General features: G+C 33.7%; 1 protein-coding gene and 1 pseudogene across 1 annotated transcript; both read right to left on the bottom strand.

The window, feature by feature from the left end:
* LOC104750854 (paired amphipathic helix protein Sin3-like 1) lies at nt 2,519-3,589 on the bottom strand. Its single transcript, XM_010472700.2, has 4 exons — nt 3,447-3,589; nt 3,171-3,357; nt 2,697-2,792; nt 2,519-2,600 (listed from the first exon to the last, which is right to left on the bottom strand). The coding sequence occupies exons 1-4, from the start codon at nt 3,575-3,577 to the stop codon at nt 2,529-2,531; spliced, it is 486 nt and encodes a 161-aa protein (XP_010471002.1). The 5' UTR covers nt 3,578-3,589; the 3' UTR covers nt 2,519-2,528.
* On the bottom strand, nt 7,862-13,181 carry LOC104753736 (annotated as a pseudogene).

Below are 16,463 nucleotides of genomic sequence, written 5' to 3'. Positions count from 1 at the left end.
TACGGTGGTACAGCTACTTCGTGGCGTTCTATGAAGCAGACCATTGCAGCTACATCATCTAATCATTCCGAAATCTTAGCAATGCATGAAGCCATCCGTGAATGTGTGTGGTTGAGGTCAATGACTCAGCACATCCGATCAGATTGTGGCATGGCTGACGATAAGGAGCCTACGGTTCTCTATGAAGACAATACGGTCTGCATCGCACAGCTTAAGGAAGGCTACATCAAGGGAGATCGGACGAAGCATATTTTACCCAAGTTCTTCTTCACACACGAGTTACAAAAGGCCGGAGAAGTTCGAGTGGTACAAGTTCAATAATGCGACAACTCAGCCGATCTCTTCACCAAGTCACTACCGACATCAACGTTCAAGAAGCTTGCGCACCAGATTGGAATGCGGAGGCTTAAGGATTTACAGTGATGCTTAGAACAGGGGGAGCAATGCGTGCTGTACTCTTTTTCCTTCACTATGGTTTTGTCCCAATGGGTTTTCTTGGTAAGGTTTTAATGAGGCAGCACCCCCAAGCGTATTGCGCTGATCCCTTAGCATCGGCACGGTTATGTCATCCAAGGGAGAGTGTTGTAAAACACTTGGAGTGGACTTCCATAACCGGCCCATTACATGTCTTGGTGTGTAAGGCCCATGGCCGATGGCCCATGGCCTATTTCCTATTTCCTAGTCGGTTTAGGTTTTAGCCTTTGTCACTACTATATATATGTAACCTCTATTTGATTGATTCAATATTAATAAGAAGAAGAGAACACAACCTTGTCTCTTACTTTTACAACAATTTGTACATAATTTAGAATCTTTCATTGTCCATGAATCATACATAAGATTGAAACTCATAATTATGATTTCAAAATAAACTATAACCAGTTTTTTTTCCTTGGAACTACAAACGGATAAATGATGGCTTTAGATGGGAAGGATTTACAATTGGTTGTGATTGAAGAAGGGAAAAAGGAAATGTTGAGAGTCACAAGTGAATTTAGTTAATTAGGCCCAAACAACAACAAAATACAAGTGTCAGATATATAACACGCCAAGTGTCATCTTCATAGCAAAAGTTAAGAAAAACTTTCTGTATTATATAAGATATATTTCAAACTCTATCAGAAATCTGACAACATCTAGATGATTAAAAACCAAATCTATGATTCGACAAAGCCTTTATTTCACAAATACCTTACAATAAACTGTTGATGAAAAGAAAAAACAATGAATTGGTGATGACATGGACGGACTTTGGTCAGATATACTTGCAGTTTGGATGTTTCCCAAACACTTGCGCCTTCATCTCTAATCCAGGTTCAAAACTCAAGGTGACTTCATCACACGCATAGCTCATGACTCGCGGCATCTCTTTTCTGCAATCAGTTAGAGAAAACCGCTATGCGAACTGCACTTCTTTCTTCTCTTTTATATCTTCTATAATGTCTTTTGCAATCAAACTGCTGATATCATCATCAGAAACAAGACCTGAAACCTTAAGAATCTTTGGATTGTAGAGCTCGAGATTGTAGTATCTGATCATATAGAAGAGTTCAATTAGTTCCGAAAAGACAACAAATTTAAAGAATTCAAAACCTTTTAAGAAAAAAAAAATATATATAGGAGGAAAAAATTTGCTTACTTTTGTGGGGAGGTAACCAGAGTGACATTCTTGTAAAGCAAGGAAGCTTGAACATCTCCTTGAAGACTTATATAAAGAGGAGCAAGATCATCCGGGATCCTTATAGACAAATCTCACTTTACATTAAGACGAGTCTCTGTAATATTGTCCACCGTGAATCCATAGAAACTAATTCTTCTATGCCTATATAAACAATAGTCCCAATAACAACGACAAATATGAAAATAATCAAGAGCCAGAAGACGACCTTTGCCCATGTACGACTGTGCGGTTCTTGGTATGCCATTCCGAGCGATTGGTTGAAAAGAGACAATGAGTATTTTTTGGAGTGCAAAAAGATGATGAGAGAGTTTAGCTAGTAATGTTAAAGATCGTAAATTAATGCCCTAAGTATGATTGAAATCAAGTATAACACGAGATTTAATACAACTTCAAGTACGATTGAGAAAACAAGTGTGTTTTCAACTCCTCTTATGTTTGGGACTCTTTCTACTCTAAGATAGTATATATGTACTATATAACAAAAAAAAAATAACTTTAACCTATACTTAATTTAGTCATATGATATGTCAATAAATTAAAATACTTAGTTCAATATATTGAAATTAAGTAAGGATACAATTCTTTTTACTGAATTAAATTGATATACCACACGATAAACTTATTGTGAATGTACCAAACTCGTATGGAACTTGTGTTAGGCATATTTGTGTAAGTAATATTGATATATATATATATATATAATGTATAATATATTCTGTTTAAATTAATAGTATAAAAAACTTGTAAAATAGAGTACTAGTTTTACCAGTTCAGCAACAAATTAATGATAATGCCCATTACTTGAGTCAAGATGAAAGCATATAGAAGAGACTCGAACCAAAAACATTCATCCACAACGAGGAAGAAAGTGATGGAATTCCTCAAGCAAGTCTTGATGGCCTCGAAAAAGGATAGCCACCTGCAAAAGTTAGATATATCATTAAATCCAATACGAGAAAATATGGAAGAAGACAAAAAAACATAGCGAAGCACATACTGTATTACATATGCATACCTCATTGTAGAGTTCAGCAACGCTCTTGTTTTTCTTTTTATATGTGTTCAAAACTTCTAAAAATGAGTCGAATGTTTTATCGTTCTCAAATCTTGACTATAGAGATAAAACGATAGTAAAGTTAGAAAGAGAGATAAATCTAAATAAAAAAAAAAACACACAGAAAAATAAAAATATAATTTCTGGTAGATATAAAAAAATATATACCGCAATAGAGTAAATCTAAATGAAGTAATGCAAAATGTTTACACAAGACTATGCCTTACACCAGAAAGATTTTAAATCTTAAAACATTAAAAATATTTAGCTCTAGAGTGCATCAAGATTATGAATATCTCTAATTTTGATAGATTAAAAAGGTTTCGAACTATTTTTTACATGTAGCTTTCTAGATTATTTTGGATCAAAACCTTTTTACAAACTAATCAAAATTAAACTGTAAATCCTATCTACTAGTCTGATATTCACAACTACCTTGACCCTGTTGACAAAATGAAAAGCATCGTCAAAGTGAGCAGTAGACTTCTTTGGTGGATGTTTATCATCTTTGATCAGTGTTATCTCGTAACCCATTGGCAAGAATACATTGAAAGCTAAGAGTATCTCTGGTTGCCCTTTGAAGAGTTCTTTCACTCTTGATATGAGAACACGAGTATCAACTCTACAATAAAAAAATAATATATATACATATAAACCAATGAAAGAGTCAAAGTAGAACCAACATTATAAGGGAGAAAAAAAAAAATATACCTCTGAGCTCTGTAGTCCTTCATGACCTTAAGAAATCTATCGTATATTTCACGGTTATATTGATACTGAGTCTTTACAAGACGGACGAAAGCAAGTGCGTCACTTGTAGTTAGCTTCTTATTTGCAACCATGGTTTTGAAAGTGGCAAGAGCTTATTCAAAGAAAGAATAAACAGATCAATGTAAAAATTCAAATATTAACAACATTATAACAATGAAAATCAATTGCAAATTCAAGATCCAAAGAATCAAACTCAAAATCATCCCAATTACGAACAAAAACACAAACGAGCATCAGATCCAGTTAGAACTAAGCTAACTTAGTTTGTATTTTTGATCCAAGAACTCAACTATAGAAATAAAAAGAAGATAAAGTGAAGTGGATCGATCAAAGTTCGCCGATACACAAGTGTTGATGGACATGTTACCTTACACGTGCGGTAATAGGCAGATACAAAAAGACATACACAAAAAAAGTCGAAAGGTTTAGGTTTTTACACAAATTACATGATGATGATGATTATAAAGAGACGTAATATTACGTACGTTAAAGACAATCTTTTTGTTAACATAACGATTCGATTTTCTCTCCTTTTTTTGGGGTTTTTTTCCTCTTTTTCTTTTATATACCAAAAAAAAACTACTCCTTATACGTTAATAGCTATATATCCACAATTCAGAAAAATGCTTTAAAAGATCTTACAATAAACTAATTCCTTCAAATTAATAAACTACACATTTTGCGTGTATAATTTTTTGGTTTCTATGCTTAAGATTTTAGGGTTTTCGTTAAATTAGGGTATATATTTTTGAGCTTTGGTTTAAATTTTAGAGGATTAAGATTTAATTTTAGACTAATTTGTTAATTTTAAAACTTATATGAAAGTGCAACAGATCTCTGAAGGTAACAGGTAGCTATGAAGTGTCCTAGAGGACTAATAGGCTGATGTGGCATGACGTGCAGACGTAGAGAAATATTGTGGACACGATGACAAGATGCGTGAGAAGGAAGAAATAAGAGATCAAGATATACTCTGAAGATATTGAGAGTATATTTGATAAGAAGAGATAAGAGAAGATATTGTTTTAGGAATAATGAATATTTCCTTTTAGTTAGGATACACAAAGATCTAGATTAGAGATTGTTTGTGAGGTTATAAAGTGACGAGGGCTAGCTGTAAAAAGAGTTAGCACTCGTGGGATAAAGATTGTGAGATTTGTAAACCTTCAATCAAATACAAAAAGTTTTGAAAGTGGGTGTGGGTTATACTCTTTTAGATCTACACAGGGTGTTGTGATAGATAGATAGGAGATTGAGCTTAGTTTCAAGTCTTGTAAGAAACCAGAGTTTTTATAAGATTGATTAAAGCGTTTGCTTGGCGCGTTCCAAATATGTTTTTTGTGTGTTTGTGTTCTCTATGCCGTAACATTATATACTAATATATAAAATTTGGGTAGAGAATATGACATATTTCCTTCAGAGTCAAATTTGATTAGATTATGCATGATTGTTCAGATATTCGAAGCCGTTCAGTCCAAAATTTTGTTTGGGTAGGTTAAAATCTAAATTAGATATATCTGTAAGAATTAACTATCGCCAGTCGTAAATCACTACCATTGTTTCTTATTAATACATTTTAAAGAAATATTCACACATATTGAAAACAACTATAATTGCATTATTTTTGTGATTAACAATTTTCTATAACTCTAAACTAATAATGATCAATAATTTTTTTAAAATTCTATAATTTATCTTCAAAAACTATTAAAAAATGTATAGAAAACTGAAAAGGACAAAAAGTCGACTTTTTCTAGGAATTAGGTTAATAAGGAAAAGATGAAGTAGTAAAGATCAATCATTTGCAATTAAACAATAAATACTTAGCGAACATATATAATGGCAAATAGGAGCGTTGTTTTCAAACGCAGTTGCCTTCCATTGAGAGCCAGGCTCAAACCGCAGCACGGTTTCTCATCACATGCAAGTATAATTCAACTTCCTCCCAGATCGCGCGCATGTCTCTTTTTTCCTTGAGATCCTCCGTAATGTCTTTCGCAACCGCACTGTCCATATCTCTCTCGGAAGCAACCAATGACGTATTAAGCAGCTGAGCCCACTTTAGTATCAGATTGTAACTGATCGAACATAGAAAAAAACGAAGTTTAGCAAAAAAAGATATGTGAGCAAAGAAGTTAAATCGTTTTAAGGAAACAAAAAACAAAAAGATTATAGAATTTTTTTTTTTTAAAAATGTAACCTCTCTAAAGATGAATTAGCGATAGTAACACCTTTATGAAGTATAAAAGTCTGAAAAAAATCCTTGGAGACACATAAAGTAACCAGGAAGATCTGGAGGGATCCTGATGACTAAATCCCATTTAACACTTAGACTAGCTGCCGTTAGATTAAGGACCGTGAAATCCATAGATGGTATATAATATCCGGGACATAATTTCTGATACGCTCATGTTCTTTACGATCTTGCACTGCTACAAAGTAGATAAAAACGAGCGATCCACACAAGATGAGCATGCAAAAGACGAAGAGGAATCTAAAATCTTTGAATTCAGCCATTATATTGTAAATTTGTAATTCAAAGAGAGAAAGAGAGAGATGTGTATATGTAAAAAGTATATATATATATATATATCTTGTATTTATAATTCAAATCTTTTTAGTTAAAGGTTAAAATATAGACAAGATTTGGTATATGTGTAAATGGTTTATTTCTCTAAAAGGATTTTAGTAACTGCTTGTATTTTGACCTTTGGTCTTTGAATACACCATATTTGGTACACTTGTAAGTTGTAGTTAACTATTTATCAATTTTCTTTCATATTTTTTTTTGTGTTATTTCCTATAACATGAATGAGTAGTCATGTATCTAGTTGGGTTTTAGGGATTTCATAAAAAGAATTGATGGACTTGTGAATTGAATATTCAGTTATGGTAATTTATATTGGTTTTTTCATCTTGAATGCTCGTAATGCTTGAATTGGCTTGATCACCTAATTCTAAAATCTAGATTATTTTACGCAACAAAAGTGTTTGATGAAATGTCTGAACTAATTTTAGATGAGCAACTCTTATCTAGCCTCCAAAAGTTGATATTAGAAAGTGTTGTTGTGAACTTATGGGACTTGAGTTTAATGCGAGAATTTGGCTAAGAGATCTCACGCGACAGTTTAGTTTTCGAGTAGTTAAATTTAGTGGTCTAGTTTTGTTTATCCATGGCCTAGAACGATACCTAATAAATTACCCTTTGATTCATTGTTTTCGTTTGTTCCTCAATCCCTCAGAAAATTCAAAAATTTCTAAGACTAACGCTTTTATTTTCTTGCTTTATCAATCATTTTTTAAGCTTATTTTAGTCTAGTGTTTTACCCGCATAATGGATTGACGGATCAAGTTTTGTCGATCTGAAGATGTTAAAAGAAAAAAGGAAAAAAAAAAAAAAGCGATATAACATAGTAAATGTAACATTGGATGTCCGATGTGCTAAAATTTTATATCAAATCACAAAAGAAGAAGGTTTGATGTGTCCAACATTTGCAAAGAAGACCAAAAAAAAAGGAAAGCAATATTTAAGGTGATTATCTATACTAGTATTTTTGCAGCAGTTTTTGTTCAAAATGTTATTCCGAAAGTTTTTACATTGAATGCTATTTAATGCTTAGATTCATATCCAAACAAGTTTAATTAAATTTTTCTACTATCTTTATAACCAAAAACAATTAAAATATTTTATATATCCATATATATAATGTTCTATAATTATATAGATATTTAGAATATTTATTCCAGATTAAAAAAAATTCTCCTATCATCTCCTTTTGATTTTAAAATTTATATGTAGTGAATCATCATATAATACATAAAGTTAATAAAAAGGTGTATTTTCTTGCATATATTGTGATTTGAATTTTTTTTAAACAAACATATATTACTCAATTAATATAAAAAGTGTGTGTTCAACATATTACTGTATATAGTAAATTATAAAATTTTAAGAAGTTTATAATTTATAACTAATATATCTAACTTAATAAAAAGTATAATATTATAAATATTTAAACATATTAAATTTTTAAAATTACACACATATTAAATTTTTAAATTACACGAACGAGTTATATTACATGACAGATTATTTGACATTACAGGATTGAATTAATAATACTAAAAAATAATTATTAGTAATATGATATTTCAATACTTTAACAACACCAATATAAAGTATGTCAAATCAAACTGATTTAATTAAGATTGTAGTAAATAAAAATTATTATGTATTATACTACAGTTTATATATTAAATCACTAAAATTAACAAAAGAGTACATTAGCAAAATTAGTATTAAAATAGTACATTAACAAAAAAAAATTACTCTGCGGTACACCGTGGGTCAAAATTTAGTAATGGCATATAGGAGGAGTTGTTTCCAAACGTAGCTGCTTTTTTCTGAGAGCCAGACTCGAACCGCAACGCGGTTTCATCACACGTATAGTTCATCGTCCTTCCAGATCTGCAATTCGGAAGAAGTAATCGTGTTCCAAACCGCATGTCTCTTCTTTCCTTAATATCCTCCATAATACCTTTCACAACCACACTGTCCATATCACCTTCGGAAGCAATCGATGACGTATTAAGCAGCTGACCCCAATTTGGTATCAGATTGTAACTGAAAGAACGTCATGAAAAAGTGTTAAAACAAAAATATGTGAACAAATAAGAAAAAATAAGAGAATCTAATTATATATATATATATATATATATATATAAACTAAAAAGAAGTGTAACCTCAATGATGAATTAGCGATGGTAACATCTTGGTAAAGTATGAAAGTCTGAAAAGATCCTTTGAGACACGTATAGTAACCAGGAAGGTTTCAGGGATCCTGATTGATGGATAAGCTTCTAGAAAGTTCTAGAATAGATATCCTAAAAAGAATTAGGAATCTAGTTACGAAAAGGAAAAGTTGTAATCCTAAATTAAAAAGGAAGTTAGCATGTTTTTGAAAAGGAAGTCTAGAACAATATAAATAGAGATCATAAGAATGATGTATGATCATAAGGAAAAACAGAGCTTGTGTTTAGTTTTGAGAAGATTTTCTAAACATTAATAAAGGAAAGATTCTTTGTTCAAGCTTTAAGGTTTTGTGCTTTTGATTCTTTATTTGGTATCAGAGCAAATCCTGGTGTAAGGAGAGCTCATACGAATCATGGCAGAGACAAAACCATCGGAGAAGACGACGTCAACCTCCGCAGTTCAATGTCCGATGTTGAATTCAACCAATTACACCGTCTGGACATTGAAGATGAAGGCAACGCTGAAAGTTCATAAAGCTTGGATCGCAATTGAATCCGGAACGGATATTGAAGAGAAGAACGACGTTGCAACGGCTTTGCTATATCAATCCATACCAGAGAATCTGACTCTGCAAATTGGTGAACAAGACTCACCTCGGGATATTTGGAAGCTATAAAATCGATAAATCAAGGTGTAGAACGAGTCAAAGAAGCTCGCCTCCAAACCCTTATGTCTGAATTTGAGTCTTTAAGGTTGAAAGACTCAGATACTATCGATACCTTCTCCGGTAAGTTATTGGAAATTGCTTCGACAGCAGCCTCTCTAGGCCAGCCTCTCGATGCACCAAAGTTGGTGAAGAAGTTTCTAAACAGCCTACCCGCCAACAAATACATACACCTCATTGCTTCTCTTGAACAAGTCTTGAATCTAAAAAAAACGAGTTTTGAAGACATAATTGGGAGATTTAAAGCTTTTGACGCTCGTATAAACGGGCAAGCAGCATAAGAAACTCAACAAAATCTCTTGTTCTCAAATACGGACGGAGACAGTGGTAGAGGTAGAGGACGCGGCAAAGGCAGAGGTCATGGAAGAGGAAACAGAGGCAGAGGAAGGGGAAGAGGAAACTCACAAGACATAGAACAAAAGGACAGATCTCAAATTATATGATGTGAGAAACCAGGGCACTTTGCGTCTGTTTGTCCAGTTAAGTTCGTAAAGTAACAAGAACTCAACAAAAACGAGACAGAAGAAGCAGATAAAGCTCTATATATGCATGAAATCGTGTACTTAAATGAGGAGAAGATAATTCTAGAGAAGTATGAGATAAACAAAAGAGAGGATGAAATCTGGTATTTGGATAATGGTGCAAGCAACCATATGACAGGAGAGAAAGGATACTTTTTTGAATTAAATGAGAGCATCAAAGGAACGGTTAAATTTGGTGATGGATCTTGTGTAAGCATTGGAGGAAAAGGATCAAATCTCTTTGAAGGAAAAAACTGAGAACAGAGACTTTTAACAGACATCTACTACATTCCGATGTTAAAGAGCAACATTCTTTGCTTAGGACAAGCTACAGAATATGGCTGTGATGTGAGAATGAGGGATGATTATCTCACTTTACGTGATCCTAAAGGATGCTTGTTGGTTAAAGTAAACCGTTCTCCAAATAGATTATACAAGATCAGCCTAAAGATAGGAAAACCAACATGTTTACAGTCGAAGATAGAAGATGATTCATGGAGGTGGCATGCGATACTTGGACATATAAGCTTCACGACGATGAACTCTATGTCCACACAAGAGATGGTACGAGGTATGCCTAAAATCACAAGTAAGAAAGTGTTGTGTAAATCTTGTTTGGTAGGAAAGCAGACGAGACATGTTTTTCCAAACGCAACCCAATATAGGTCTACACGAGCATTGGAGCTATTACACGTCGATCTTTGTGGACCTATATCACCAGCCACACTTGCTAGAAATCAGTATATATTTGTAATAGTGGATGATTACACCAGATATATGTGGACAATCTTGCTCAAAGAGAAGAGTGAAGCCTTTGAGAAGTTTCAGTCATTTAAAGCTCTTGTCGAACAGAATGCGACAAGAAAATTGCAACTTTACGCACAGACAGAGGTGGAGAGTTTACATCAAGAGATTTTCAAGAATTCTGTAATACAAACGGAATCAGAAGGCATCTTACAGCACCCTACACTCCTCACCAAAATGGAGTAGTTGAGAGGAGAAACCGGACGTTGATGGAGATGACTCAAAGCATTCTTAAGGCCATGAATGTTCCAAATTATTTATGGGGAGAAGCTGTAAGACATTCAACATCTTTGATCAATAGATTTCCCACTTGTGCTCTAAAAAATCAAACACCGTATGAATGCTTAAGAGAAAGAAAGCCTAGTATCGAGCATCTCAGGATTTTTGGCTGCATCGCTCATGCAAAGGTAGAAGCAGAGCATTTGAAAAAGCTAGATGATCGATCACAAACACTTGTCCACCTCGGTATAGAACCAGGAACTAAGGCGTATCGACTTTACAACCCAACAACGAGAAGAGTGGTAGTAAGTCGCGATTTGGTGTTCAATGAGAAGGAATCTTGGACTTGGAAGGGAGTAGAAAACAAAGAAGATCAACTAGGTATGTTTCGAATGACATGGGGAGAAACTATAGACAGTGGACAAGGACCATTCACTGACAACAGCTCTCAACCCACAGAAGATCAAGAAACTGCAGAAGAAGAGGAAGTGTAGGATCATGAAAACATCGAAACAGAGCCAGCTCCGCTTAGAAGATCAAGTCGACAACATAATCCCCCTAGTTATCTTGTCTACTATGTCCTTCTAGCTGATCTAGAATGTGAAATACTTTTCCTGTCGCTAAACGATGAACCTATTGACTATCAAGAAGCAAAAGAATCAGTCGAATGGACAAAGGCTTGTCAAGAGGAAATCGACTCGATCAACAAAAACAATACATGGGATCTAGGTGAGAAACCATTTGGTGTAAAAGTGATTGGTCTTAAGTTGCTTTTTAAGATCAAAAGGAATGCTGATGGAACAATCAACAAGTTCAAAGCTAGACTCGTTGCTAAAGGTTATGCACAAAGAGAAGGAATTGAATTTGATGAGGTTTTTGCACCGGTTGCAAGGCTGGAAACAATTAGAATGTTGATTGGTTTAGCAGCTTCACATGGATGGGAAATTCATCATCTCGACGTTAAGACCACTTTCTTACATGGTGAGCTAACAGTGGATGTTTATGTCTCACAACCTGAAGGCTTTGAAAAGAAGGGAGAAGAACACAAGGTTTTCAAACTCAAGAAAGCTCTTTATGGACTTCGTCAAGCCTCTCGAGCATGGAACACAAAGCTTAATCAAATTCTCAAAAGAAAGAAGTGTCATAAGGAAAGCTCCGTATATCGCAAGGAAGAAGGAACTACGATTTTGATTGTGGCCGTGTATGTTGATGATCTTTTTGTCACAGGAAGTACACTGGAGATCATAATGGAGTTTAAGGCTGGGATGTCTACTAAGTTCGAGATGAGTGACCTTGGTAAGCTTACTTACTATCTTGGTATTGAAGTTAGTCAGGGAATCAATGGAATAGAAATCAAGCAAGAAGCCTATGCTCGCCGAACTCTTAAGGAAGCTGGTTTAGACTCTTGTAACTCGACGGTAATACCAATGGAGTTTGGGCTACAATTGTCAAAAGCACTTTGATGAACCAGAGATTGATGCGACCATGTATCGAAGAAGGATTGGATGCTTGAGATATCTTCTGCATACTTGACCAAACCTTGCTTTCTCAGTAGGGATTTTAAGTAGGTACATGCATAATCCAAGGAAATCACATGGAATTGTACTGAAACAGATCCTAAGGTATTTGAGAGGAACAGTGGGCTATGGAGTGATATACAAGAGAGGAGCACCAGATATTGTTGGTTATAGCGACAGTAGTCACAACCTTGATCCTGATGACGGAAGAAGCACCACAGGTCATGTGTTTTATCTTGGAGGAGCTCCTATAACTTGGTGTTCGCAAAAACAAGAAATAGTGGTTCTGTCCTCATGTGAAGCAGAATTCATAGCAGCTACGAAGCGGCTAAGCAAGCCATATGGATTCAAGATTTACTGAGTGAGATCACCGGGAAAAGGTATGTGAAGACTATGATCCGCATTGACAACAAGTCGGCCATAGAACTTACAAAGAACCCGGTTTTTCACAAGAGGAGTAAACACATACACAAACTTTTTCATTTCATTCGTGAGTGTGTGGAGAATGGACTACTTGAAGTGGAACATGTACCTGGAGAAGAGCAGTGTGCAGATATCCTTACCAAAGCCTTGGCGAAAAACAAGTTTCCTGAAATGAGAGAGATGATCGGAGTTCAAGATCTCATGAAGAACAACTTAAAGCTAAAGGGGGTAAATGTTGGATAAGCTTCTAGAAAGTTCTAGAATATATATTCTAAAAGGAATTAGGAATCTAGTTAGGAAAAGGAAAAGTTGTAATCCTAAACTAAATAGAGATCATAAGAAGGATGTATGATCATATGGAAAAACAGAGCTTATGTTTACTTTTGAGAAGATTTTCTAGACATTAATAAAGGAAGGATTCTTTGTTCAAGCTTTAAGGTTTTGTGCTTTTGATTCTTTACTGATGACTAAATCCCATTTAACACTAAGACTAGTCTCCGTTAGATTAAGGACCGTGAAATCCATAGATGGTATTATAATATCGGGGGCATAGTTTTGTATAAACTGCTATTCTTCACGCAAGCGTCTTGTTACAAAGCAGGCATAAACGATGATACCAGCGATGATGATAGAGATAATGAAAAGCCCGAGACAGGTCTTCACTATCGTGTTTTGTTGTGGTGTAAGAACTAATTCTTCGTTTCTATAAGCCATTGTAACGCATTCAGAGAGTAAGAAGAGAGAAATAGATGTGTAATCTTATTATATAAAGTTGAGTTTTAAAAGTTAACTATTAACAAGATTTAGACATGTGTCAAGTTTATATTAATCTGAGATTTTGACATGTGTAAAAGTTAATATTTAATAGCAGGGATTTGAGATTACAACAAAAACAAAAGATTTTGTTTTAAACAATATTAATAATAGAAAAATATAATTATCAAAAAAATTGCAAAAATTAAAAGTTTTTTTAAATAATTATAAGGTGATTATCTATATATATATAGATATATTTCATAAAATTCAATATTATAACATTATTTACTTATATTTAATTTGAAGTTATTATTTCTACAAAAAAAATAGAAATGAGATTAAGGAAAATATACAGTTAATTATTAATTCTAAATTTTGTAAATACTCAATTTTATATAAACATAGATTGTTCCATGCTTTTCATCTAACAAAATAATTTATTCAAAAATATTGATTTCAACTTTGTTTTATTGGTAAACCTTTTTTAATAGAAAGGTAAATTTTTCTTATTTTTAAACCAAAATTTTCTCATACTTTCTCCTTTTTCAATTTGTAATAGTTAAGATTAATATATAGACCCGGAAAAAAAAAAGATTCATATATGCATCTTTTTTTCCAATACTGTATTTTAAAATTTAATTTAGTATTTTTAGATTGTTTTATTTAATTTATATTTTCACCTTTGAATTATTTGGAATTCATATATTAACTTGCTTATAATTTTCTATTATTTCTTTATTTATGTCAAATTAATTTTCTTCTATTTTTTACAACCTTGATTGGTTGTCATATACCCTTTTAGTGCAACCATAATTGTTACCATTCATTCAATCCCGAAAATAGATAAACAGTAGAAGCTCATCAACCTAATGATTAGATAAATTAGGCTAATTAAACACAAACTTACAACAAACATAGATAGATAGATTGGAAAAACATAAATTGTTGTTGATAGATCCATAGGAGTTCAGAGACTATGATACCATGGTTTGCAGAAAGGTTTAAAAGAATTGGTTTGACCATCTATGTCACCAAAGTGCACTTATCTTTAATATCAAGAGTTCTGAGAGAACTCCAGAGTTAAGCGTGTTTGAGCTGGAGTAGTTTCGACATGAGTGACATTTTGGGAAGTGATTGTCGGAACTGTGCGAGTGAGGACAAAATATAGAAAAGTTCGTATGGTGATTTATAGGAGTAAGTATTTAAAGCCTCCCGTACGTAATAAAGTGGTCGTCGGATATAGGTGGGCTAGAAGTAGACGTGGGGTCCACTGAGGAAGGTAGGCCCATGGACTGGGAGTGTACATGGGGCTCACTAAGTAAGGTGGTAGTCGGGGCGTTTCAAAGACAAAGGCTACATCATGGTATGTCAAAGACACTTCCACGAATACATTAGAATTGTAACATTGATTACTATCAAAAGATTTTATGACGTTAGAAAATGATATTTAGTTTCATTGGTTGTCGGAGCAAGCAATTTTGAGATAGGTAAAAGACGTTAACATGTGCTCTCTATACATGAGGAGGGCAGAGCTGAGGTTCTCTCTATGGTGGAGGAGGTTGGACGCAATGTTAACTTCTCAAAGGAGAAAGGTGGAGGAGGTTGGACGCAACGATATCTTCCCAAGGGAGCAAGGTGGAGCCAAGGTTCTCTCTATGGTGGAGGAGATTAGACGCAAGGTTCTCTGCATAAAGGAAGAGGGCGGAGCCGAGGTTCTCTCCATGATTGGTCATACACTATTGTGATGTTACATCATTGATTAGTATACTATGTAATATATTTTTTATTCGAAATATTTTTTTGAGCCAATAATTTTAGTAACTAAAGAAACTATGCAAAAATAAAAGTAAAAAAAGACATATAATAGTTGGTTTAATGTGTTCATACAAACATTTTCTAGTTGGTGGTAAAGAATATATTTGTAACAAACAATATATTTAGGTGTAAAAAATACGCTTTTAATGGTAACATACATAAAATATTTGTAAATGAATATAAATCATTATATTATAGCATAAATAAAACTTATAAATAATGTTATTTATAGAACTTTAAACCCGCATATCGGGCGTGTACTTATCTAGTATTTATATATACACCAGATTTAGGTTTCTTTTGTTTGTGTCGAAAAGTTGGCATATTTTCCTAATTAATTAAGGAGTAATAACTAATTTATGTGGAATTCAAGTTCAAAACTAGAAATATTCGCGTGCTTTACAATAAGATAATAATATAAACTCTTTTTGAGAACCTAGAAAGTAATAATTGTCAAATTTAGATTTTGGGATGAATTAGCGATGGTATTGTTGGATAAGCTTCAACTAGCTTGGAGTCTAAGATATCCTTTTCAAGTTGGATAATGACAAGAGAGGTTCATCATAATCCTATTAAGAGTTAGGAGGTATCTAGTTCTAATAAGAATAAGATTAGTAAAGGTTTTCTAGTTCTGTAAATGAGATGTTTAGTTTTTGAGCTACATTTCTAAACATCAAGAATTATTTTTTTATAAACACTTTGTGCTTAAAAAACTTTATTTGGTATCAGAGCTTTAAGGATAATCAATCCTTGAACATATCATCGGCCGAGCATGGCTGACGGTGAAAAAATTGTTGCAGCTAACACCACAGGCAAGGAGAGTGCTCCTTCATCGCTACAATGCCCTATGCTGACTGCCACAAATTATATTGTGTGGGCTATGCAAATGAGGATTGTGCTGCGCGTACATAAGGTTTGGGAGACGATAGAACCTGGTTCAACCGATGTTGACAATAACGACATTGCTACAGCATGGATTTTCCAGTCAATTTCCGAATCACTTATTCTCCAAGTTGGTGATCAAAATACTCCAAGAAATATTTGGAATTTGATCAAAAACCAAAATCTAGGAGCGGATAGCAAATAACCAAACTATATAGGAACTACACATCAGATCCCTCGTTCATAATATGTTGTGATGAAGATCAGACGTATGTTAATATGGGCTAATAAGATCCCTAGCAGCCAAGATGATCTGAATTTCGTGGCGCACAAATTTGTTGATGGTGGATTGGTGGAGTTTAAGATTTTATATCAAAAATTACCCAAATTACCCAATGCTTGTCCAAAAAAAAGAAAGATATTACATAGTGTAAAAGAGTGTAAATGTGTAACATTGGATGTCCGATGTGCTACAATTTTATATATCGAAACGCAAAAGAAGAAGGTCCAACATCTGCAAACTAAAAAAAAAAAAAAAAAAAA

The sequence above is a fragment of the Camelina sativa genome, chromosome 16 (assembly GCF_000633955.1).
Source record: "Camelina sativa cultivar DH55 chromosome 16, Cs, whole genome shotgun sequence".
Taxonomy (NCBI): Eukaryota; Viridiplantae; Streptophyta; class Magnoliopsida; order Brassicales; family Brassicaceae; genus Camelina; species Camelina sativa.
This window is presented reverse-complemented; position numbering and strand designations above follow the sequence as displayed.

Coding starts and splice junctions, on each gene's coding strand:
- LOC104750854 (XM_010472700.2), bottom strand. CDS start 3,577: ATGGTTGCAAATAAGAAGCTAACTACAAGTGACGCACTTGCTTTCGTC. Junction 2,793..3,170: donor ATTTTGTCAACAGGGTCAAG/GTAGTTGTGAAT, acceptor TTATCTCTATAG/TCAAGATTTGAGAACGATAA. Junction 2,601..2,696: donor TTGCTGAACTCTACAATGAG/GTATGCATATGT, acceptor TAACTTTTGCAG/GTGGCTATCCTTTTTCGAGG.